The sequence below is a fragment of the Arvicola amphibius genome, chromosome 4 (genome assembly GCF_903992535.2).
Source record: "Arvicola amphibius chromosome 4, mArvAmp1.2, whole genome shotgun sequence".
NCBI lineage: Eukaryota > Metazoa > Chordata > Mammalia > Rodentia > Cricetidae > Arvicola > Arvicola amphibius.
Window position 1 is genome coordinate 53,951,981 of NC_052050.1, and position 23,289 is coordinate 53,975,269.

At 49.3% G+C, this 23,289-nt stretch overlaps 1 protein-coding gene across 1 annotated transcript; it reads right to left on the minus strand.

Moving 5' to 3' along the window:
* Positions 1–1,672: 1,672 nt before the first annotated feature.
* Positions 1,673–23,289, minus strand: LOC119811838 (myosin-3). The gene is made up of 39 exons (XM_038325955.1): positions 23,086–23,289; positions 21,399–21,542; positions 20,742–20,898; positions 20,268–20,295; positions 19,886–19,994; positions 19,291–19,383; positions 18,681–18,744; positions 18,501–18,599; positions 17,186–17,289; positions 16,968–17,106; positions 16,267–16,385; positions 16,030–16,179; positions 14,804–14,974; positions 14,405–14,711; positions 14,210–14,280; positions 13,224–13,311; positions 13,022–13,139; positions 12,558–12,681; positions 12,324–12,460; positions 11,270–11,525; positions 10,832–11,074; positions 10,564–10,740; positions 10,292–10,437; positions 10,120–10,210; positions 8,959–9,348; positions 8,741–8,867; positions 7,547–7,665; positions 7,167–7,363; positions 6,671–6,854; positions 5,880–6,045; positions 5,428–5,552; positions 4,673–4,981; positions 4,351–4,554; positions 4,148–4,273; positions 3,074–3,244; positions 2,877–2,981; positions 2,620–2,715; positions 2,397–2,534; positions 1,673–1,699 (listed from the first exon to the last, which is right to left on the minus strand). The coding sequence occupies exons 1-39, from the start codon at positions 23,287–23,289 to the stop codon at positions 1,673–1,675; spliced, it is 5,823 nt and encodes a 1,940-aa protein (XP_038181883.1).

The window sequence follows — 23,289 nt, forward strand, 5'->3', positions numbered from 1 at the left end:
GTCCCCTTACTATTCTGTATTTTTATATGCACTGTATTTATTTTTTAAGCCCTATCTATTATTTGCTCAGATGAGCTCCCCATATTGTGGACTTACTGATTGCGTCTTTTATCCTTGAATTCCCTGAACTGGTAGCGATCCCATCTAGAGGTCTGATGGGACCCAGTGGAGACTGTGGCTGGGGAATCTTTGTGAACAACACTGTGCACACCCTTGTCTGGGGAGGCAGCAGATGCCTGGCAGCCTTATCTTTTCCTACTTCTGGTAGCAATTCATGAAGGGCTCCTACTTCGTATGAAAACTGTGACATCCCAGGTCTCTTTTTTTTTCCTTTTCACAATCACTATCTAGAATACCTAGGAACAGGGCTTCCTTTGCCTTCTCCACTGCTGCTTCCCACGGAAGACAGCATGCAGCAGCTCTTCCTAACTTCTGAGAGGCGCAGAGGGACCGTTGCTCTTCTGGCCCCACCTCAGGTCAGGCCGTGGTAGAAGTCTTTCCCGGTGCAGTGATTTTCTTAGTCACAGCCACCTAAGAAGGCACTTTCCAGCCCCGGTGTCACCGGGAAGTATTGGAGGCAAATCACATGTTTTCAGAGACAAAATGATTGGGAATCACCAAAAAGACAAACCCAAGCAGAGTCATGGCCCCCTGCCTTCTGTAGTCTCAAACCCAAGTGTTGACTTGGTCCCGAGCACTGTCAGAAACCCCTTGACTTTTACTTCCCACCCGAGTCAAACCGGGTCATCCCAGAATCTCCTTGTCCTCAGTCAGGAAAGGGACTTGGCCCCCCTCTCTGAGGAGCATGCTCGTGACTACCTACTTGTTGAGCTGACCTCTGGTTAGAGTGTTCTGCTCTGCTGGCAGATCAGCCTGCTGGTTATCCTGGCTTTCCCAACCTCTGTCCTCTTTGGGTAAAAGTTGGATCCACTTGGATGATGTGTAAGCAGTTTGTTTATTCAGCTCTGAAATAAGGCAGACTGCACCCAAGATAACGGGACTTAGTGGGAGATATAGACCGAATTCTTTTCCTCTCATTTTTAAATGCATTTTTTTTACTCTGACTTAGGGTTGAACCCAGAGCCTTGTATATGTGAGGTAAGCGCTCTGCTGCTGAGCTACATCCCCAGCCTCTGAGCTCTTAAAAGGACCAGACACCAAGACATTCATTTAAACCATGTATGGAGCCTAACCATTATTTACCAGATTCACGATTATTTCCCTAGTAAAAAGTGTCAGAGAGGAATCCTACCCAATTTGAAACAAGGTGTTCCTGAACCGAACCTTTGTGTTCCTCTTATGTGATATTAATAAATAAACTTTGTAAAACTCTCCCTCCCGACTCCACTAAAACAACACTTAACCTAGAAGTATTTTAAAATTTCTAATCTCAAATGTAAACCAAAAGCCACCCACACACATACACACAAAAGGTACCGATTTAATCTACCAAACCATCTGTTTACTGATATTTTGGTATTCAGCATTTTAAAAAAAATCTCCAAAAGAGGAATCGTTTCCATGTGGGGAAGGAGACACACAAGACCAAACAGCTCAACTTGAAAACAAGGCAAATTTTATTGCATGTGGGAGTCACATGGAAATTACGACTGTCAGGAGCCATGAAAATACACATTCTGCATATCTTCTGCCCTGCGTCAGGGGGGCTCGCTTACTCCTCACTCTCATGGACCACCATCTGGAGAGAATGTGGAAGGTCTCAGTCAGGTCAAGCAGCAGAGACATTTCCTGAAGCCCTTTTCCCGCAAGCATTAAGGACTTGTTTGTATATTTCAGTGGGAGGCAGGGAATGGGGGGGGGGTCCTTGGGAGGACGTATGGAAGCCCACATGAAATCACTCCATAGCCGGAGAGACTGGTCCACAGAGAGAATAAGTCCCCTCTGGGAGCAGCAAGGAGCCCGTGGTTACAGTCACCTTCAGCCACCTCTAGAGGGTGCGCCTGAACAGCCTCTCTCGTACCGGCAGAGGGCGCTGAAAGACAGCTCGGTGGACTAGGATTCACTGTTTTCTAGAAGGTGTTTTTTTTTTTTTTTTTTTTTTTGGTTTTTCGAGACAGGGTTTCTCTGTGGCTTTGGAGCCTGTCCTGGAACTAGCTCTTGTAGACCAGGCTGGTCTCGAACTCACAGAGATCCGCCTGCCTCTGTCTCCCGAGTGCTGGGATTAAAGGCGTGCGCCACCACCGCCCGGCTAGAAGGTGTTTTTTTATTGTGAGCTCAAACCTGGATTCTAGTGGCCCTCCACCCAGGCTAGTGACTATAAACAAAGTTCTATCTCTGGGCTTGGGATTCTCTGGCTGGGAAGTAGAGGATTCACTACAGCAGCTTCCAGCTCAGAAGGGCCTGCGTCTCTCTGAGCACGTCCCAGCTCAGCTTACCCGGCTGGAGGTGAAGTCCCGGGTCTTAGCCCGCAGTTTATTGACTTGCGATTCTGCGATATCGGCACGTTCCTCGGCCTCCTCCAGCTCATGCTGGGCTTTCCGGAACTTGGTGAGATGAACGTTGGCTTGTTCATCCTAAAAGCAAAGAGCCCAGCCGGTGAAATCCGCATGCCCCTCTGTCTGTGGGAAAACCGGCAGGCCACACAAACATCTAACTCACAGCCTCCTCCGCCTGCCTCTTGTAGGACTTGACTTTCACTTGAAGTTTATCCACCAGGTCCTGCAATCGCAGTACATTCTTCCTGTCCTCCTCACTCTGCAAATGAGAACGTGGAGGTGTCACTAGAGAAGGGCCATGTCGTATCATGGGCTGGCCAGTCGGGGGAGGGGCGGTGCAAGTGGTCCATCCTATTCCAGACATGGAGCGCCTTTTGCACCTTGGAGAGAAAGCTCACGTCAGGCGTTCTTTCTACCTACCTGGTACGTAAGCTCCTTGACCCGACGCTCATACTTCCTCAGGCCCTTCACAGACTCTGTGTTCCTTTTCTGCTCTCCTTCCAGCTCAAACTCCAGCTCTCTGATCTGGGGAGATGTTTGGGGCATTATTCTAGAGCTGTTCCCTGAGTGGAGTAGGCTGGGAAGCTAGGCTCGGCCGGGCTTCCCGCTGCAAGTACCCGTGTCTCCAGTTTCTGGATCTGCTTCTTGCCGCCCTTCAGCGCCAGCTGCTCAGCCTCGTCTAGACGGTGCTGCAGGTCCTTCACCGTCTGCTCCAGGTTCTTCTTCATCCGCTCCAGGTGGGCGCTGGTGTCCTGCTCCTTCTTCAGCTCCTCCGCCATCATGGCGGCCTGAAAAGCAAAGTGTGAGGGGAAGGCTCAAAGACTGTCTAGCTGTGGAAACCGGCATACCAGGCTGACCAGAGAGCATGCTTGCAGAAAGGACAAAGGAAGACCACGAGGAAGGAAGTGTCCTGTTCCACAGGACAAAAACTACACTTGGGATATGAGAGAGAGAGAGAGAGAGACAGACAGAGAGAGAGACAGAGAGAGAGAGAGACAGAGAAAGAGAGAGAGACAGTGAGAGAGAGAGAGACAGAGAGAGATAGAGAGAGAGACAGAGAGAGAGAGAGACAGAGACAGAGACATAAAAATGTGCAAGGACTGGGTAAGAAGCCATGTCCTGAAACTGTCTCCTTGGGACCTGTCCACACCCCAGGGAGTCTATTTTGCCATCACCACCACACAGTTTCAAAGGATGCTGAAGCTTGGAGGAGATTAACATGCTACCTAGAATTACAGGAGGAGGGGACTCAAGAATTAAGGATTTGTGTTCCTTCTTTCCTTTGAAAGTAAAACGGCATTGGGGCAGTGTTCCCTCAGAAGGCAGCAGGTGGCGCCATTGGAGCGACAGAACCAGAAAGAAAGCCTGGAGACCCAGGAAGGTTGGAGACGTGATGGGATAGTACCCTCAGAGGGTCTCATTTCCAGACACCAAATGAAAGAGCACACCTCTCTAAGGGCTGAAGAAAGGATACTCCCATCCTCCCTCATCCCTGCCAGCTTTAACAAGACAGGAGGGGAAAGGTGAGTTTGGCGGGAGATGGGAACGGTCTGGGGGCAGCATGTACACCGTGCATATCCTAAGAGGGTAGGCATCTAGCGGTCATGTCTAGGGTTAAGGGAAAGAAGGGCTTTAATGAGGAACAATCTCGGCGGCCATGTTGGGGGAGGGGAAAGAAGCAAGAGCCTCACATCTGTGATGGCCTTTTTGGCCTTCTCCTCTGCGTTCCTTGCATCCCTGCTCGCATCTTCCACCTCACTCTGGAGCTGTGTGAGGTCCGTCTCCAACTTCTTCTTGGTATGGATGAGGCTGGTGTTCTGGGGAGGGGAAAGAGGTGTCATATAGTTGTGTCTGGGGTGGACCCTCGTACCGTACGCTGTGCTCCTGCCCTCACCTGGGTGTGCAACAGCTGCACCCTCTCGTTGGAATCCAGCAGCTCCTGCTCTGCCAGCTTCCGGGCCCTCTCCGTCTGCTCCAGCGTGGCCCGGAGCTCCTCCACCTCAGCCTGCAGCAGGTTGGCTCTGCGCTCCACAATTGCCAGCTGCTCCTTCAGGTCCTCCTGGCCCCGGAGAGCATCATCCAGATGCAGCTGGGTGTCCTAGCCAGAAGACAGAGTGTCTGAAGTGGAGGTCCAAAGACCGTAAGCCTTGCCGAGTCTTTGCATATCTGGACACAGGAAAAGTCCCCCTGCCCCCACCCCAGGGAGCTCCCTCCACCTTCAGCTGTCCCTGGACGCTCCGGAGGTGCTTGAGGTTCTCCGCAGCCTGGCGGTTGGCATGGCTCAACTGGATCTCAATCTCATTAAGGTCACCTTCCATCTTCTTCTTGAGCCGGATGGCCTCATTCCTGCTGCGCACCTCGGCGTCCAGGGCACCTTGCATGGTCTCCACTGTCCTCTGGTAGTTCCTCTTCAGCTGCTCAATCTCTTCATCCTTCTCTGCAATCTTTCTGTCGATCTCTGATTTCACCTGGGTCAGTTCTAGCTGAATTCGGAGGATCTTGGCTTCTTCGTGCTCAAGAGCTGCCTTTAAAAGACAAACCCAAAAGGAACAGTGGCTGCGCTGCTGTAGAGCCCACCACACAGCCTTGGGTCAGCAAAGCTCCACTGAGATATTCCTAAATCAAATCCCATAATAAACAAAACTACCTTAAATAAAATCTCCAACTTACCTTCAGGGCAGAAGTAAAACATTCCACTGTTATTCATTTATGATATACACTCAAGACACAAAAAGTGTTTATACTCTCTGATTTATTAGGAACAGAAAGAGCAGCTATTTTAACTTCAGTTAAGTTTGTAAAATTTCATGGGTAGACCTATTTTAATGCAATGATTTTCTCCCTTGGCCTGTCGTCATGCAGAAGGAGTAAGCATCAGAAGCATGATTCCACGAAGGCAAAGCGTGGCTATCTCTCTCCCAGGCCCATACTGTTCCTCTGTTCTGGTTTTTGCCTCCCCACTCATGCTCACCTCTGCTTCCTCCAGCGCCATCTGAATATCAGCCTTTTCCAGCTCCATCTGCTTTCTGGATTTCTCTAGCTCGTGGATGCTTTTGCCATTCTCGGCAATTTGTTCAGTGAGATCCGCTATCTCTTCTGCAATGCAATAAGTTCCCATTGCATTTGGCTGCCTCTGCACAGGTTCCCGGGATTGTCAAGCACCCACTCAATGCCTTTTGCCAGTCCTCTATAACTCTAGAGACCTCTGCTTCCCAGAGATAAGACACTGTATAGAGAAACTCGAAACAACAGCTTTTTGACAATGAACATTTTCTACGGGTGCATCAGTGGACCCGTGTGGAGGAGCCTGTAAGAGAGTTTTGCCCACACACACACACACACACACACACACACACACACACACTGGCCGTGATGGGTGAGACAAAGGGTTTCCCACAGTCTCAGACCATTTGCCTTGCTTACGTTCTAAGTTCTTGTTCTCCCGTTTCACAGTTTCGAGCTGATCCAAGGCTTCCTCGTAGGCATTTTTCAGTTTGAAGAGCTCGGTGCTCAAGGATCGAGACTCCTTGAGAGCCGCCTCCAGCTCCGCTTGGCTCTCCTCACACTTCGTCTTCCACTCAGCCAGCACCTGCAACATTGTCAAGGAAGGCTCTGTTCGTGAGCTCTTTGCCAAGTTTCTAACAGAATGTCGTCACTGAGGTGACTGTTCTTAGAGTTAGGGGCTTTCCACTGTCTGCCTGCTCTAGATCACTGGACAAGCTAAGGTTTTATTCTGTGAACTTACTCAAGATAACCAATCAGTAATTATTGTCATATCCAAAAAGCAAATAAATTCTTAGAGAAAAAATTAGCCAGACATAATCATCCTTTTCCTAATTTAAAAAAAAAAAAAGACCCTGAACTTCCAGAAGTATTTCATTAAAATGTTGCTTCAAATCACACTTGTATGTCACAGGGAGGGACCCAAGTCAAGTCTGAGTCTCAGACTTGGGTAATATGAGAAAATGGAAAAAAAAATTGTCCTTAAGAGTGCTGTGGAAATTGGCTCACTGCTAACAATTGCCCAAAGGAATTTCTGCTCCACCCTATTCCCAGTCCCCATCACAGATGGAGAAACAACATCCTGGTGAAATTCAGGAATCTTTCTAAGACCATAGCGCTAGAGTAGGGCAGAGTAGGAGGCTGATCTCTTCCTCCCACAGCCCCCACACCCCTACGCCATGGAGTTCAGCCAACATGGAGCTGCCCCACACCTTGTCAAAGTTCCTCTGCTTCTTGTCCAGAGCAGCAGCCATGGAGTTGGCTCTTTCTACATCCACCATGAGGTCCTCCACCTCCCCCTGCAGCCTCTGCTTGGTCTTTTCCAAGGAAGCACATTTTGCATTCACGGCCTCAACTTGCTCCTCCGAATCCTGAAGACGCTGGGCGAGCTTTTTTCTTCAAGAAAATAAGAAGGAAGCAGGCACTGGTAAGTTTCCATTTTCTTGAGCATCATTACTCATCAAGATGGAGTCATTAATCTGCATGGTTCCTATGCCTCTGCACATAAACCCCAATCTACTCAATGATCAATGGCCCATCTCAGGTCTAACCAGGATCAAAGTTGATGTCTTAAAGAATTATGACAATGTACACATGATGGGGAAATGTCCAGGAACAAAACAAGTTCATTAAGTTCATCCCAAGTCACTCTAAAGCCAATGTATTGAGCTATAGGTTTACTTAAAAGTTCTAGTTAGAGTCGCCTACTTGGCCTCCTCCAGCTCCTCCGTGCGCTGGATGGCGTCCGTCTCATATTTGGTCCTCCACTGGGCCACCTCGCTGTTGGCCTTGGACAGCGCCCTCTGCAGCTCAGCTTTGCCTTCCTGCTCCTCCTCGTACTGTTCCCGCAGCAGGTCACAGTCGTGGCGGGAGGACTGCAGGGCATGGGCCAGCGCATTCTTGGCCTGAAAAATATTCAAAAGATACCCCCAAAAAGATTAGGACTGTGTGTGCCACCCAAACCAGGTAGGACCTGCTATCACCACCGACTGAAGTTGCTTTCTTTTCTTTTTCTTTTTCAATCTTGCTTTTAGTTTGCAGGTGCCATTTGAAAATGAGATCAAGAAAGCATCCTTCAGCACGGGTACCTTGCTCTCCTCCTCCAGCTGCCTCTTGAGCTCCTCTATCTGTTGAGTAAAGGCTTGCTTGCTCCTGGAAAGTTGAGATACGATGCTTTCCTTTTCTTCCAGCTGACGGCTCAGCTCACCTGTGTCGGGAAGGAAGTAGCTCATTCATTCATTCGTTCATTCATTCACTTACTCACCAAGGGTAAGACGACGTGGTAATGGGGTAGAGGACAAATAAAGAGGTGGCATCGACCTCCTCTTGAGAGAGTATGGGTGTTTCCATGAAAAGGAAATGCCATCCTAATAAAATGCTGTTGTAAACCACAGGAAGCTAGGCGTGACCCCTGCCAGTGACAGATAAGAGAACCTTTATGAATTTGAACATCGCCAGGGGCATCGCTTCGCCACCCCAGTGGCTAAGGATTTCAGGTGTGTCCTGAAAAACACTTAGGACTTCACCTCTAGAAATCTGAAGTTAGATTCCTGGGTGAATATGATCAGCTGGGGTGTATACACAAGTTAGAAGGAAAGGGCGGGTGGGGGGAGCTTATGACCCTAGAAGGCAGTTCCAAGGGTACCATAAAACTTGCTTCTTTTCTCCTTCTGCAGGCCTACGGCTGCAGCAAAGACCCAGTTGTTCTGTGGCGAGGTGCCAGGGCTGGTTGGAGCTGCATTTCCTGAGTGAATGCCCAAATTGTCCCCTTAATTGTTCCTACACCATGAGCCTGCTGTGTTCAGTCCAGTTCTGTCTTCGCTCTCTGCGATTCCTAAATGCAGCCGGTGGGTAGGAAGTAGAGAGGCCGCTGGTCCTCCTCCTGGTCCAGGTTTTGTCAGATGCAGGTTCTATCTGCTTCATTTTTTATTTTCACTAGACCTGGTGTTCTCCTGGATGTTTGCAACAGCCTATTATATGGATTGCTTCCATCTCCTTTCTCCTGGAATGTATTTTTAGAAATCCTCCTTCCCCAGGTGTCCTAGCAAAGACCTTTAACACCAGAACTGGGCAGGCAGAGGCAGACAGATCTCTGTAAGTTCCAGGCCAGCCTGCTCTACAGAGGGAGTTCCAGGCCTGTCGAATGTCATTGAGTGGGATACTGTCTTCAAAAGAAAACAAAGCAAAGCTAAAACAAAACAAAACATTCTTTCCCCCAAAGAAACTGCCCCAGCTAGGAGAGCCTTCTAGTCTCTGGTGCAGCATCCTAGCACGTGGCTCACCCGCCTCGGTCTGCAGCCGGGACTTCTGGGTTGTCAGCTCACTCAGGCTCCTCTGGGTCTCCTCATTCTTGCCCCTGGCTTCACTTAACTGGTCCTCCAGAGTTCGGCATATCTTCTCCAGATTGGCCTGGGGATTGGAAGGGGAGGGAGGTCTACAGGTGGCCTTAGGCTGACCCACTGCAGGTGTCCTCTCTGGATCTGCCCAGCCAGCCCCTCACCTTGGATTTTGACACACTCTCCACACTGCTGGAGAGGTCGTCAATCTCCAGCTTGAACTCGCTCTTCTCCTTCTCCAGCTTCTGCTTGACGCGCTGCAGGTTGTCGATCTGCTCCGCCAGCTCCGCGGTGCTGTCCGCGTGCTTCTTCCGCAGGGTGGCCACGGTGGCCTCGTGCTGCAGGGTGGCCTCCTCCAGGTCTCTGCGCAGCTTCAGGAACTCGGCCTCGCGCTTCTTATTCAGTTCTATCTGAGTGGAGGTGACCCCTCCCGCCTCCTCCAACCGCTCACTCAGCTCCTCCAGCTCGCGGGCATAGTCGCTGCGCTGCTTCTCTGTCTTGGCCCGGGTGGCTCTCTCTGCCTCTATCTCTTCCTCCAGTTCCTCGATACGAGCCTATAGGGGGTAGCCAGTTCCCGCAAGAGACTCTCAGAATCGCTATTCACAACAGCTAACATGGCATCAGACTGGGTGCCATCAACCCACGAACGCATGAAGAAAATGTCCTTCACTTAAATTCTGGCATATTTCTCAACTACAAAAAAAAAAAAAAAACCAAAACCCTACCATTTTCAACAAAATGGAGGACACTAGATACAGAAAAACACATAGTGTACATTTTTGTGTGAAGAATTTAAGTCAATCTGAATATGAAACTGATTGTTGAAGGTTAGGAAGGTGGGAAAGTGATGAAGAGGGAGCTAGCTGAGTTTTGACACACTATGTGTGATGAACTAGCACACAGAAGCCCATTAATATAGAAAAGTAGTTCAAAATGCTGCTGCTGCTGATGATGATGATGATAACGATGATGATGATGATGATGATAGAGCAGATGAGGTTTTTATTCCCACCAGATAAATCTGCTCATGGACCCCCCCCCCCCCCGAGAAACATAAGTGCTGCTCATTTTCCTCCAAATGAATCTTTCCTGCCCCGATATGATCACTACTCTGGAAATTTCCCCATTCACCTCCTAGCATTTTATTGCAAGTTTGGGGAACATGGTCATCATCTTCCCCACTACCATGCCAGCCTGGCAGAGTTAGATCCCATGAGGCTGGCAGCCACACAGTCCTGCCCCAGCTGCTCTAGATGGCTTTGAACAGACACCACCCATGGGTCTGAGCCATCTGCCAGGCTAAGCAAGAGCTGCAAGCCTCCTACCTGTAACTCTTTGATTTTCTTCTGAAGCTGGAGGCTCAGTGTCTGCTCGTCTTCTACTTTGCTTTGCAGCTGACAATATTCAAAGTCCTTCCTGTGGTGGGACACAGAGACTGCGTGAGGATGGGATCCCCCAGCCACTCACAGAATGGAAGCCACGTTTAGGGGTACATACTTCTTGAGCCTCTCGTCCAGCTGCTGCTTGTCATTCTCCAGATCTAGTATGGACTCTTGGGCAAGCTTCAGGTCTCCCTCCAGCTTCCTTTTGTTTCTTTCTAGGTCCACACGTAGCTTCTTTTCTTGTTCTAGGGAACTCTCCAGCTGCAGAAGGCATCATTTCCCCTTTAGGGTCAAATGATTTCCAAGGGAGCAGCCCCACCCCTGCCCCTGCCCGGGGCTCTTCCACCCTAAGGTTCAAGACTCCTGAGACTGATGCCCGGTGCTCACGTCATCCACTTGCTGCTCCAGCTTGCTCTTGAACTTGCTCAGAGAATTGACCTTGTCTTCCTCAGCCTGGAGGTCATCCAGGGTCTGCTGGTGGGCCTCTTGGAGGGCCTTCTTCTCCCTTGTTAGCTTGGCAATGGTCTCGTCTAACCCAGCCAGCTCCTCGGTAAGGTTCTTTACCTAAAAGAAGCCACAAGCAGTTAGCAGGGCAGATGGAGCTTGGTTCGAAGTGAGTCCATTGAGCTGAGAGAAACAACAGAAGAGTGATAACCTTGTTCTCTGTGGCGTGCTTCTCCTTCTCCACCTTGGCCAGGGTCAGCTCAAGGTCGTCAATGTCTTTCTTCAGCTCCGAGCACTCGTCCTCCAGCTTCCTCTTCTTGGCCGTCAGCTCGGCGTTGATCTCCTCCTCGTCCTCCGCTCTCTCGGTCACCTCTTTGATTTTGGCCTCCAGCTGGAATTTGGCTTTGATCAGCTGGTCACATCGTTCCTCGGCATCCAGCAAATTTTCACTTTCCTTTAAAAAGAAATAGCAATGCCCTTTAAGGAGCGAAGGGTTGAGAGATAGCTGTCGTTCATTCTATGAAAGTCCTCTATGAGGCACTCCAAGTAAAACCCAGCACCCACCCAAGACCAACCCTCATTAATCCAGTTTCCCCAGAACCATAATCAAATCTGGAACATAAAAAAAGCAAAATCCCTCAAGACCTACAGCCTGTACTTGAAGTTGCAGGTCGTTCTTCTCTTGTACCAGAGTGACCAGCTTTTCCTCCAGCTCCTTCCTCTTTGCCTCCGACTTGGCGAGCTCGTCTTTGGTTTTCTGGAACTCCTCCTTCATGGTGGCCATCTCCTTCTCGGTCTCCGCGCTCTTCAGCAGGGGTTTGATCTTGAAGAAGAGCTTCATCCAGGGCCAGTGCTTCACATTCATGAAGGCACGGATGTTGTACTGGATGCAGAAGATGGACTCCCTGAAAACAAAGAATGGATCGGTGTTGTAGATCATTTTAAGGTGTGCTGCTTGTTTTTATGTTTCATTTGTTTAACTCTGTGAAGCTGTGATTCTTTGCCTGTCTAAAACACCTGATGGTCTGATAAAGAGTTGAATGACCAATAGTGAGGCAGGAGAAAGACAGGTGGGGCTGGAAGGCATAGAGAACAAATAGAAGGAGAAATGTGGAAGAGAAGAAGGAGCAAGAGAAGAAGGAGAGGAGGACATCAGGGGTCAGCCACCCAACTACACAACAAGCCACAGAGAAAGAAGAAAAGACATGGAGAAATAGAGGAAGGGAAAAGCCCAAAGGCAAAAGATAGGTGGGATAATTTAAGGTAAAAAAAAAAAAAAAAAAAAAAAAAAACTGGCTGGAAACAAGCCAAGCTAAGGTTGGGCATTCATAAGAAAGACTAAGACTCCATGTGTGATTAATTTGGGAGCTGAGTGGCGGATTCCCCAAAATGGCCAAAAGTAAAGAGTAAAACAACCAACTACAGATCAGCAAGATAGCTCAGCAGGTAAAGGTGACTGATGCTAAGCCTGACAACCTGATTCGGATTCCTAGGTGGGGGCAAGAACTGACTCCTGTAAGTAGCCCTCTGATCCCTACAAGTTTGTTTTGGCATACATGCCCACACATAAACAAACAAACAAACAAATAAATAAATAAATAAATAAAATTAATTTGAGAAGAAAAAAATTATTGCTCATCCCTACAAGGGATTCTCTCGTTCCCCTTCTCCCAAAGAGCTCATACTTGAAGTCCTGGCTCTACCTCCTTTGCATCATCTTCTGGAACTCCACACGCATGAGAAACCCTCTGCACACAGCTTGCGTCCGAGTGATCAGTTTGGCCAAGCGGTCATCCCGCATCTCTTCCAGGGTTCCAAGCAAGCCAGCCTTAAAGAACACCTTCAGAAGAGAGGATAGGTAAGAAGAACGAGGTGTCTGGCTCATCATGTTAAGAGGACACAGAGGCTAACAGCATGAGGCAGAATCGATGTGTTACCTTCGTGTGTCCAAATTTGTACTGTGTGTGGTCGATGTCGATGGAAGCCAGGAGCTTCTCGCAGGCTTTCTTACTGTCGATGAACTGGCCCTCGGGGATGGCACTGGCATTCAGTACTCGGTATCTGCCATTGTGGACACAGAAATGATCACAGGCTGTAGGCAAAGACTGGTGATCACAGGCCTCTCTAACTATAGACCCGGAAGCGTCATTCCCAGGAAGTTAGAGAAACCTGCCCACAGACACATCTCTAAAGCATGAAGCCTTGGGGCCAGGGCTTTCTTTCCCTCTACTGTTAGAGATCGGACATGTCCCCAAAGAAATGTGCAAGATGCAAGAATGTGAACCTTGACCAAGCAGTAGGAAGACTAACCACAAATGCTCTTTTAAAATGTTTTTTTTCCCCCTTGGGATATGTCTTCCTTCCAACTCCAGCCCTTATCCATGTCAAAGGACAACCGTACCTTTGTTTGAAGTCCCCGTACAGGATCCGGTTGGGGAAGCCCTTCCGGCAGATGCGGATGCCTTCCAGGACCCCATTGCACCGCAACTGGTGCAGGACCAGGCTGTGTTCCATGGCCCCTGGGAACACAGATAAGATGCCTGAGCATCCCTTGGAAGCGCTTACAGACTAAGCAGCCGCCGGAGGGCTGGCGGGTGTCTCACCTGGGGTCTTGGTCTCGTTGGGTATTATACAGCGCACAAAGTGAGGATGCGTGGTCCTTAAGTTGGACATCAGCTTGTTCAGGTTTTCCTAAGAGAAGAAAAGATGCCCTTTGGCAGCCTGCTGTAAACCTCCACAGAGACAAATACATGCATGGTGGAGAAAGCGCAAATCCATGGCTTCAACTTGAGAACTGTGATACTAACTCTGTCCTTAAATAGTCCCAAAGGCCGGACATAGAGACCACGGGCACAACTTGGCCATTCCTAGCTTGAAAAATCTAAAATGCACTAAAAACCTGAATTTTTTTTTCTTTTTATAAGTCTGAAACTGTTTGAGGACCAACAGGACAGACAAAAAGAATGTCCCACCTTATGAAGACAAAACAGCAGTAAGCTTCAAATATCAAAATTACCTTCATCCTACCTCTATAAGTCATAAATGGAATACAGATGGATTTTGTGTTTAGAGTTGGACCCCATAATTGAAATCTCATTATATATGAATTAGTAAAATAAATAAATAAATAAATAAATAAATAAATAAATAAATGGAAGTCTAAACCACTCTGGTCCTAAGAACAGGGAAATGTGACCCTCCTCAATCATCTTTCTCCCCGTTTCAAGATGCTCACCAACCACAAAGTGGTTTCCCAAATCAATACAGAAAAGTGTGTCTGTCTCTACCGGGAGCCTGGAGTACTACCTCAAGTGTCCTGAAGGCAACTAGATAGTTAGAACTGAAAACTCGCTTCCACAGCTGGCCACCCTGCTCGTTATAGTACAAAGTGGAAAGAAATCTGGGTTCCATATGTGTTAGCCCTCATCTGTAGGCTGTCAGGCTGTCTACTGACCTTCCTCGCTGTCGGCCCACACTGCTGCTCAGGCAGCATCCCTACCCTTGAATAAATCAAATCTGGCATCTCCGCTCTGCTCCTCTTGCTGTGACTCAAGTGAACTGTGGCTGGATAAACTCAAACGTTTCCTACCCTGAAAAGTGCAGAGACCGTTTGGAAGGAAGAGCCTTTTTTCTTAGCGACTTTCTTCTTCCCACCGTCAGCTGTAAGACACAAAGGAGGGTAGACACTGTGAAGAACTCTACTGAGTCTTTTGGGTGTGTGGGAGAGGCGAGATGATGGTGTGAGGACAAAGCCCCACGCCCATGTCTGGAGTCTGTTAGTTACCATCTGTTGTAGCAAAGGTGGCGTAGAGATGCGCTAGGAGTCTGTTGGAGGACTTCTGGTACAGCCCTACGACGGTCTCATTCAGGGGATCCTTGTTCTTCTCCAGCCAGCCTGAGACACTGTAGTCCACAGTGCCCGCATAGTGAATCAGGGAGAAGTGGGCCTCGGCTTTGCCTTTGACCACCTTAGGCTTCTGGAAGTTGTTGGACTTTCCTAGGTGCTGGTCGTACAGCTTGTTCTTGAAGGAGGTGTCTGTCGCCTTGGGAAACATGCACTCCTCTTCCAGGATGGAGAAGATGCCCATCGGCTGGATTGAAGGTGAGGCAAAGGCATCTGAGTATGTATACATGAACAGCAGGATTCATGGGAAGGGGACTCAGAGCAGACGATTGGGGATACCTTCTCGATGAGCTCAATGCAGGCGGCCAGGTCCATCCCGAAGTCGATGAATGTCCACTCGATGCCTTCCTTCTTGTACTCCTCCTGCTCCAGCACGAACATGTGGTGGTTGAAGAACTGCTGCAGCTTCTCGTTGGTGAAGTTGATGCACAGCTGCTCCAGGCTGTTATACTGAAACGGAAATACGATGTTCACATGAAAAATTAGACCTCATTCAAAATGAAACTCTGTCAGCATTCCTTCTTGTGGATCAGGTCCCACCTGTTCATCTATGTTTTCAGAACCAGTCATGATTCTTCGAAGCTTGGATCAGACCACATCTCCTCTAGAGAGCTTTCTGTCTAGATGTTTCTCCTGCTTCTGGGCATCTCTTGGCACTTATTTTGGGTTTATGCTTCTGCATGCCCTGGGGGCTTCTGTTTCTTCTCAACTAACCTACAAGCCTCCCTTCTTCCCACCTGCATGAGTGCCACCTGGTAAACACTGATTGCCTGTTTGCTTCTAACTCAGAACCTGCCAGGTAAGTCGATCAACCAGTTCATGATTGACAGCAGAAGTTTCCATTTCTCTGCCTCTGCGTTGGATTTTTCTCAGTTTTACCTATTTGGTGAGATCCTTGAAAATTTCACTTGAAGGAAGCCTACAGCCCTGTGTGTGTGTGTGTGTGTGTGTGTGTGTGTGTGTGTATTCATTCACATGTACAGAAATATGTATGACTCACATGAATGTGGTATGTGTGTGTGTGTGTGTGTGTGTGTGTGTGTCTGCAGAGACCAGAAGACAGCTTTGAGCATGTTATTCCCCAAGCAAAATCCACCACCCACCTTTTTTTTTTATTGAGACAAGATCTCTTATTGACCTGGAAATTTCTAGTAGGGTAGGCTGAATAACCAGTGAGCCCCAGGGGTCCACTCTTCTCTGCATCTCCACTGCTAAGACACACCACCATGCCCAGCTTTTTTTTTATTTTTTTTATTTTTTTAATGCATGTATTCTGGGCATCACACTCGGGTCTCCCTACTTTAGAGGCAGGCACTTTACTGACCTAAACCTTCTCCCCAGCCTCTTCACTGTCTGCAAACAATGTAAACTGTCGTGCTGTATGATTTCCCTTCTACCCGGCTCGCTCTTTCTATCCTTCCTGCAAGGAAACCACCTTGGTGCCCTGCTTTAGGGTTATGAAAACTCCCAGTGCAGAGATATAAGAAAACATAAATAACACCAACCTCAAAAATTTCAAAACCCGCAATGTCCAAAACCCCAATGAAGTGTTGTCTTGGGAGCTTTGTATCCAGCTGCTGGTTGATCCGAGTGACCATCCACAAGAAGAGCTTCTCATAAACGGACTTGGAGAGAGCATTCACAGCGTGGTGAACCTGTGGGAGGAAAGGCAGCAAACGCGAATAAGTCGGCAGTGAGCATCAGGGCCCCAGGGCCCTCCTGGCCTCCAGGCGGCCCCTTACCTGGTCCACAGTTTGGCCCTTTGTAACGTACTCATTCCCGACTTTCACTCTGGGAAAGCACAGGGCTTTGAGGAGGTCTGAAGAGTTCAGGCCCATCAGGTAGGCTGTCTTGTCGGCCACTGGTCGGAGAGAAAAGACCATGTTCAGCGAGGTAGAAGGAAAGCCATCCAGATGTTCCATCTCAGCATTTCGATATTCCCCATCCCTTAAATATCTGTGGGGGCCAGTGACACTACATCACTCAGAGAGTGTAGGAGACTTCATGAAGCAGCAGGATTTAGTTCCAGAAAGCCCTGGCCATTCACATTGCATCTGGAATAAGACCTTTCTAAAAATCCAGCAGAAATGGGCGGAGGGGCCAGAGGGATGGCTCAGCAGGTAGAGGCAGAGGCCACCATTCCTGGCATCTGAGTTTGACCCCAGGGACACATATCGTAGAAGGAAAGAAATGACTCCAGAAACCTGTTTATTGACCTCTACACATGAACTATATATAGGGGACACACACACACACGGGGAGGGGGGCAAACTAACAAGTTGTTTTGTTCTGATAGTTCCTTATACTCATTGCAGGCCCAGAAAAAGCTCATCCACCTTCCAGAGGAGAAGAAAGATTAATCATTTTCAAAAGAGGCTCTGAATGGCCCCAGGAGAGTGACCCCTCTGCTCAGGCTCTCTAGCCTGCTGGGGTGACAATGTACCTTCGGTGCCATCTGGCTCAGCTTGCTCCTCTCGCTGCTTCTGCTTGAACTTCATGTTCCCATAATGCATCACGGCCCCTGTCAGCTTATAAAGTCCAGATTTCTCCTCTGGGGTGAAGCCCAAGATGTCAATGGCACTCTGCAACAGAAAGAACAGCTTGTCTATCCATTACCCTCACCAGGTGGCGGCTCTCCCACCTTCCTGTGCTCCTTCTTACGTCTGTAGCCAACAGCTCCTCAGCATCGTCAATGCTGGCCACCAGAATCTCACCCTGGCTGATGAACGGGTAGTCGTAAGGGTTGGTCGTAATCAGCAGCAACTCTGAAATGATGAACGTTTAAGGAGTTCACACGTGTAGTGAAAATTTCACCAGGTGGAATTGTGCTCCTGAGCCCTGGCCTGGGACAGCAACCACTGGGGTCGAAGTTGAATGTCAAAGTAGAGAACTCTAGGGTCTAGACAATTTCACGTTGTTCAGGTCACGACAGAAAACATAATCTATGGGAAACTTTGCGATCCACCCCCGCCCCATGCCGTGTAAGTGGAGAACTCTGGAAAGAAAAATGTCTGTCTTTTTGCATTGCAAATGAGCACTGCATGCCAGCATAGGTTGGGGGCAGTGAATAAGGAAAACTGGACTAGTGTGTGCCAGGACAGGAGCTCAGGCTGGGGAAGCATAGGCTGAATCAGATAGCCTTTTCTAAAGTTGGCTGGAAACTGGAAGCCTGTTTGTAGCCTGGATCCCAGAAGGCTTAGCTGGGGCAGATGGAAAATAAAGAAGGTAGTGAGCATAGAGGCCTCTATCAGCTACAAATCTAGAAGCAGAATGACTCTCTCTAGGTGGCCTGTTGCCCGATTTACGCTGGCCTTACATGGCTAAGGTGGTTCCTTGTGAGAACACAAGGGGGCGCTCAAGGACCATTAAGCACTTAACTATTCAAAGTCTACCATAGAAACAATAAATGGTTTTGTCCATATGATCAGATTTTTCAAGCTGGTACAGTTGGGCTTGGGAGATGACTCAGCAAGTAAAGTGCTTTCCATGTAAGCATAAAGACTGGAGTTCGAATTCCCCTAAAACTCATATGAAAGCCAGGCAGGTGTTGGGGTCCACCTGTAATCCCAGTGCCAAGGAGCCAGAGACAGGGGGGTCCTAGCAGCATGCTGGCTGGCTCGAGCAGCTCCGGCCCTGCTGAGGGACCTTGCCTTAATATTAAGGTTGAGAGAAATTGAGGAAGATACCCAGAGTCAGCCTCGGGCCTCCCTATGCATGAATGTGCACGGACATCCACAGACACACACGCCCTCCACACGCATACTCAATGAATTCTACATAATAATTTTGAAAAACGGTACATTTGCTGCCTAAAAAGCCATACCCCGTGATGGATATAAATCTTCATTGACTGTGGAGTCACTTATGGTTGTAACTAATTCTCTCCTGGGTCCAATGATCCAAAAGCCCAAAGCCGAATTTCCTGTCCCACCCAATACCCTCCCCCAAGCCCCACCCCCTACCCCTATGACCTCACCAATCAGCTCAGGCTTCTTGTTGGAAAGAATCTGGTAGAAGATGTGGTAGCTCCTCTCAGCCTTCAGCTGGAAGGTGACTCTGGATTTCTCCAGCAGATCTGGAATAGAAGCAACAGGCCTGTGGTCCACGCTGCTCCCCACAGCCGTGAGAGCTCACTTGTCCCACTGAGCCTACTTACAGGTTTCAATATCTGCCGAGGCCAGCTTCCCAGTAGTGCCAAAATGGATGCGGATGAATTTGCCCTGCGGGGAGGGTTCCGTGGCTGAGAAGCTTCCTCTAGCTGCCTGAGCCCTGCTCAGAGGAGCCTCTCCCAGGGTAGTTTGAACTGACGTGTCCTGTCTCTCTTCCCTCACTTCCATTTGGTGTGTCTGCTTCTTTCTACGCTCCCCACATCTCATAAATGAAATAACCAGGGTGCCAAACCATGTGGCGTCCTGCTGACAGAATTCTTCCTATTGTGCTTAAGGCGATACCTGATGTCTCAGGGCTAATGCCCTTGTGAGTGACAGGTCTCTTCTCCCTCTCTGTTTCCCCTCTTGTCACACAGGTCCTCTGTGGTAGTGAGTGTTCCACGCACCATTTCCACCTTGGGTGAACATGTAGCCACTCTTCCTCGACCCCTCCTTACCCAGCAGCTTTTGGCTCGTGTACCCAACCCCCAGAAAGCCTTTACCATCCAGCCCTATCTTCTGGGGACCTGGTCCCCAGTTTCTCAGTTACAGCCCCGAGTTTTTGAACCTGACCGTCCTGCAGGCCAAACACCCGGTCATACTCAAGGGCAGACTCACAAAGCGGGAAGAGTTGTCATTCCTCACGGTCTTGGCATTGCCGAAGGCCTCCAGCAGGGGGTTGGCGCTGATGATTTGATCTTCCAGAGTCCCCTAAGCAAGAAAACCAGAGAGGAAGGGAGCCTGTGTTTGTAAGTCCCCAAATCAGGGTTTCAAACCATTCGTCTCCTGCTCTGCTTTCCCGGGCTGCCTGGCTTCCTGGCTGCTCCAGCGATGCCAGGCTTTCCCTCCCTGATATGACGACTGAAAGACCAACCACGCCGGCAGCCTGGCCTCCTCGAGACGCTTCTGCAGCTCTCTTGTCCTTGCCAGCAGTCGGATCTCTCGAGTGACAGTCTTTAATTTGACCCTCCAGATAGTTCGATTGCTCTCACTCCTCTCACAGCCTCACAGGACCCTGAGTCGGGGGGTATCTATGCCTCCCAGCGCTCTCAGGCCGCTGTCTGTGAGGCTACCCTGAAGGAATGAGCTCCCAGACTTGCCCCCCAGATCCACCCTCTTATAAAGTATCGACGCCCCATCGGCTAAGAAATCACGGGATCTAGACCCATGGTCAACCGCAGGCTGTCCCCCAGGCTCTTGCACTCCTCCCCACCTTCATTTTGGAGTCCTTCTTCTTAGCAAGGTCCCCAGTGGCTGCAATTGTTGCAAAGTACTGGATGACCCGCTTGGTGTTCACAGTCTTCCCGGCCCCGGATTCTCCGCTATTTAGAAGGATGGAAAGGCAACTAAATTAGTCCTGTTCGTAAACCAGCACCCAGTGGTATTCTGCACTTTTGACACACAGAGAGGAAGAGGACCCTGGCTACTGCCTTAGTTGATCCAAGCACGGCAATCCCAGTTTTTTAGGCTTTTCCACCCATCCTTAACCTGTCTTTCCACCAAGAGCTCTGCTCCAAATTCAATCTAATGAGCAGAACCGAGAGATTACCATCCTTGGCCCCAGCCGCCAAACCTCTCTAAGCAGGGATACTCACGTGATCAGGATGGACTGGTTTTCACGATCTGTCAAAGGAGAAGAAAACAGAGCTGGTGGCTCCATCTGTCGCGAACGCAGCAGGCCGCACTACTCCGTTCGTTTTCCCTTTATTTATTTACTTATTTATTTTTTGTTTGTCTGTTTAGTCATAGGTGGGGATAAAGAGCTTCTGTCCCTATGATGAGACTCGGAGAAGGGAAGCCACTGAGGAAAACCGAGGCCTCTCATCATCTGAGGTTGAACCATCTGAGATGGTCAGTCTTTGTTTCTGGTCCCTAAGAGGATTCATTCCCTATGGTCTAATCAATATCTACACTAAATGCAAACTTCTCACCTTGCGTCCACCCACCCCCAAGGACCTAAAGCCTCTTTTCCTCCTTGCCCTGCCTTCCCCCAGATCCTCTATCCAAAGTGGACCTGAGCCTGTCTAGTTCCCACTCCCCGTCTCCATGCTTTCTCCTCAAAAGCACACCTGTCAGCATGAACTGGTAGGCGTTGTCAGAGATGGAGAAGATGTGGGGCGGGGCCTCCTGGCGCTTTTTGCCTCGGTAGCCATCCACCACCTCGGGGTTGTACACCGGCAGCCACTTGTAGGGGTTGACGGTGACACAGAAGAGGCCTGAATAGGTCTATGGGAGGAAAAAAATTCATACATGCATACATATTATATGTATTATATGCATATAATATATACATATTATATTTATATTATATGTTTTATATGCATATACATATATAGGTATATATAGATATTGTCTTTATTATTATCCCAGGCTTCTTTTGATAACTCATAAGGAAGACATTTCTATTGATGGATGAAGCAACTGAAATTCAAAGAGGAAAGTAGCCAGTCCTCCTACAGTTAGTACCATGCTGACCCCACTGTGACCTCAACTTTCTTGCTCTTTGGGCTCCTCCACCCTAATTTCCCTTCTCCTCGCTTTCCTTCCTCCAGCCCCCTCCTCCTATCCCATCCATCTCTTGCCTATCCATCTTTCTTGTCGTTCTCTTCCCTACTCCATCTCTTCTCTTTGGGCCAATCAAAGAGGACTCATTCGAAGACTCCCCTCCCCCGACCTCACCACATTTCTGACACCCCAGGAAAGCCTATAGGCGAGAAGCCACTCACGTAGATCATCCAGGACGTGTAGCGGTCCTTGAGGTTGTACAGCACGGCGGGCTCGTTCAGGTGCGTGAGCATGGCCATGTCCTCAATCTTGTCGAACTTGGGGGGATTCATGGCGTACACATCCTCTGGTTTAACCACCAGGGTCTGAAAGGGAAGAGTCATGAGGTTTATCTAACCTTGGTAGAGACTGCAAGCCAGGTGAACAGAAAAAAAATGCCTGGGTGGCAGTAAGGGAATACAAGGGGACCGTGGCATGTGGTGTGGGACGGCGTGTGTTCTGTTCCCACCACCCAGGACTTTGGATTTTCTCTATCCGATGGGCCTGGAGTTGGAGGATAGAGAGAAAAGTGATGGGAGAGGATTTCTAAGGACTGGGGGGGGGGGGCCTGCGGCACAGAATGGGAGCCAAAGAGAGCTGCTTAGCCATGGCGCTGGCTGTCCCTAGTTCTCCTACCTGCTCAGAGAACAGGGCATGTCTGCAGCAGGGACAACAGAAAATGAGAGGAGAGGCACTGTATCCCTGGGCTGGTGCCCACAGGGTCTGCCAACTTCACTGCCCCGTAGAATGTAGAAGCTGCTGCCCAGTCTTGAGACCCCCATCCTTCTTCCTTCCCTGCTCCTGGGGAGGAGCTCCTGGCCCATCCACCCCTTTCTGCAGCATGCCTTCATCTCTGCTTTGAAAGAGAGACTTCCACCACCAAGGGCTAGGCTTTCCTCTGTGGAGAGCCTGTAGATGGGCCTGTCAGCCCCTACCTTTCTTTCTCTTTGGGGTGACTCTGGAAATAGCCAGAGTGGGCCAGAAAGCTGCTTCTTCCCTGCCTCCCTTAAGCCGCCCTGGGCCATGGGCTCCCCTGTGCCCTCTTAGGCATGTTCTCCCTAGACCCAGTGATAATCCTTGATGGAGTCTAGCTTCTGCCTTCCACCCTGCTCTGGAAGCCTATTCTCGGCATCTTCATCTGGAATATGTAGAGGTTCATTCCGGGAGCGTCCATGTTTGTCCTGCCTCCTTTCCCCCCTGCTCTCCTGTATGACACCATTTCCTTCATCTCTTGCATCTTCTCTGTCCCTGACTCAGCTTCTGCCTCCATCACATACACCACATGAATCCAGGACCCTGCCAGTGCTGGGCCAGTATTCTAGCACTGCGCTGTACCCGCGGCTCTTTTATTTACTTCCTTGTAACATTTCCAGATACAGGATCTTCTCAAATCCCAATTTTCTTCCTGCCTCCCACAGAATATAATAGGCTCAATTGCCCATCCCTTTCCAGATAGAGAGTCTGGTTTTGGCATTGACCTTGTGGTCCTCTAGGGTCCCTTACCTTCCTTCGTTAGATGACCAATGACAGAACTGGGGTGCGGGGGGGACCTACAAGCAGTGGGTATTCCAGAAGTACTCATCCCTTGAGACAGTGAAGCTAGTCCTCTGGCCCAGGACAATGCAATGATAAAAGACACCCAAGACTAAATGCTTGGGTCAGCCACCAGTGGGCCCATCTCCCATCTGGCTATAGAGGTCAGGGCATTCTGCTTTCTCCTAGTGTCTGGATACATAAGGCTGATTTGGCAGCTGAATTCCAGACCCAGGCTCTGGCTGCAGACGTGGGTGGAGGAGGTGGGGATGCTTATGCAAAGCCATATGAGGAGCAGGGGTCAGTGCTGAGGAAGAAACAGAGCCAACACCTTACCCTGTTGTCTTCTGTCTCCACGGTGACCTTCCCATCCTGGCTACTCTTAATTTTCCCCTTGGCATATTCTTCCTTTGAGTCAACCACAAAGCAGTAGGTTTTGGCATCAAAGGGCTGGTTCTGGGCTTCGATCCTCTCCTTCTCCGACTTGCGGAGGAAAGGCGCGGCTATGCCAAACACTTCCATCTCAGAGTCGCTACTCAT

What these genes read in the sequence shown, in the direction of transcription:
- LOC119811838 (XM_038325955.1), bottom strand. Translation starts at nt 23,289, where the DNA reads ATGAGTAGCGACTCTGAGATGGAAGTGTTTGGCATAGCCGCGCCTTTC. An exon ending in GCGTCCAGGGACAGCTGAAG is followed by an intron (nt 4,555 to 4,672) that starts GTGGAGGGAGCT and finishes TCTTCTGGCTAG; the next exon opens with GACACCCAGCTGCATCTGGA. An exon ending in TCCAGAAACTGGAGACACGG is followed by an intron (nt 2,982 to 3,073) that starts GTACTTGCAGCG and finishes ACATCTCCCCAG; the next exon opens with ATCAGAGAGCTGGAGTTTGA.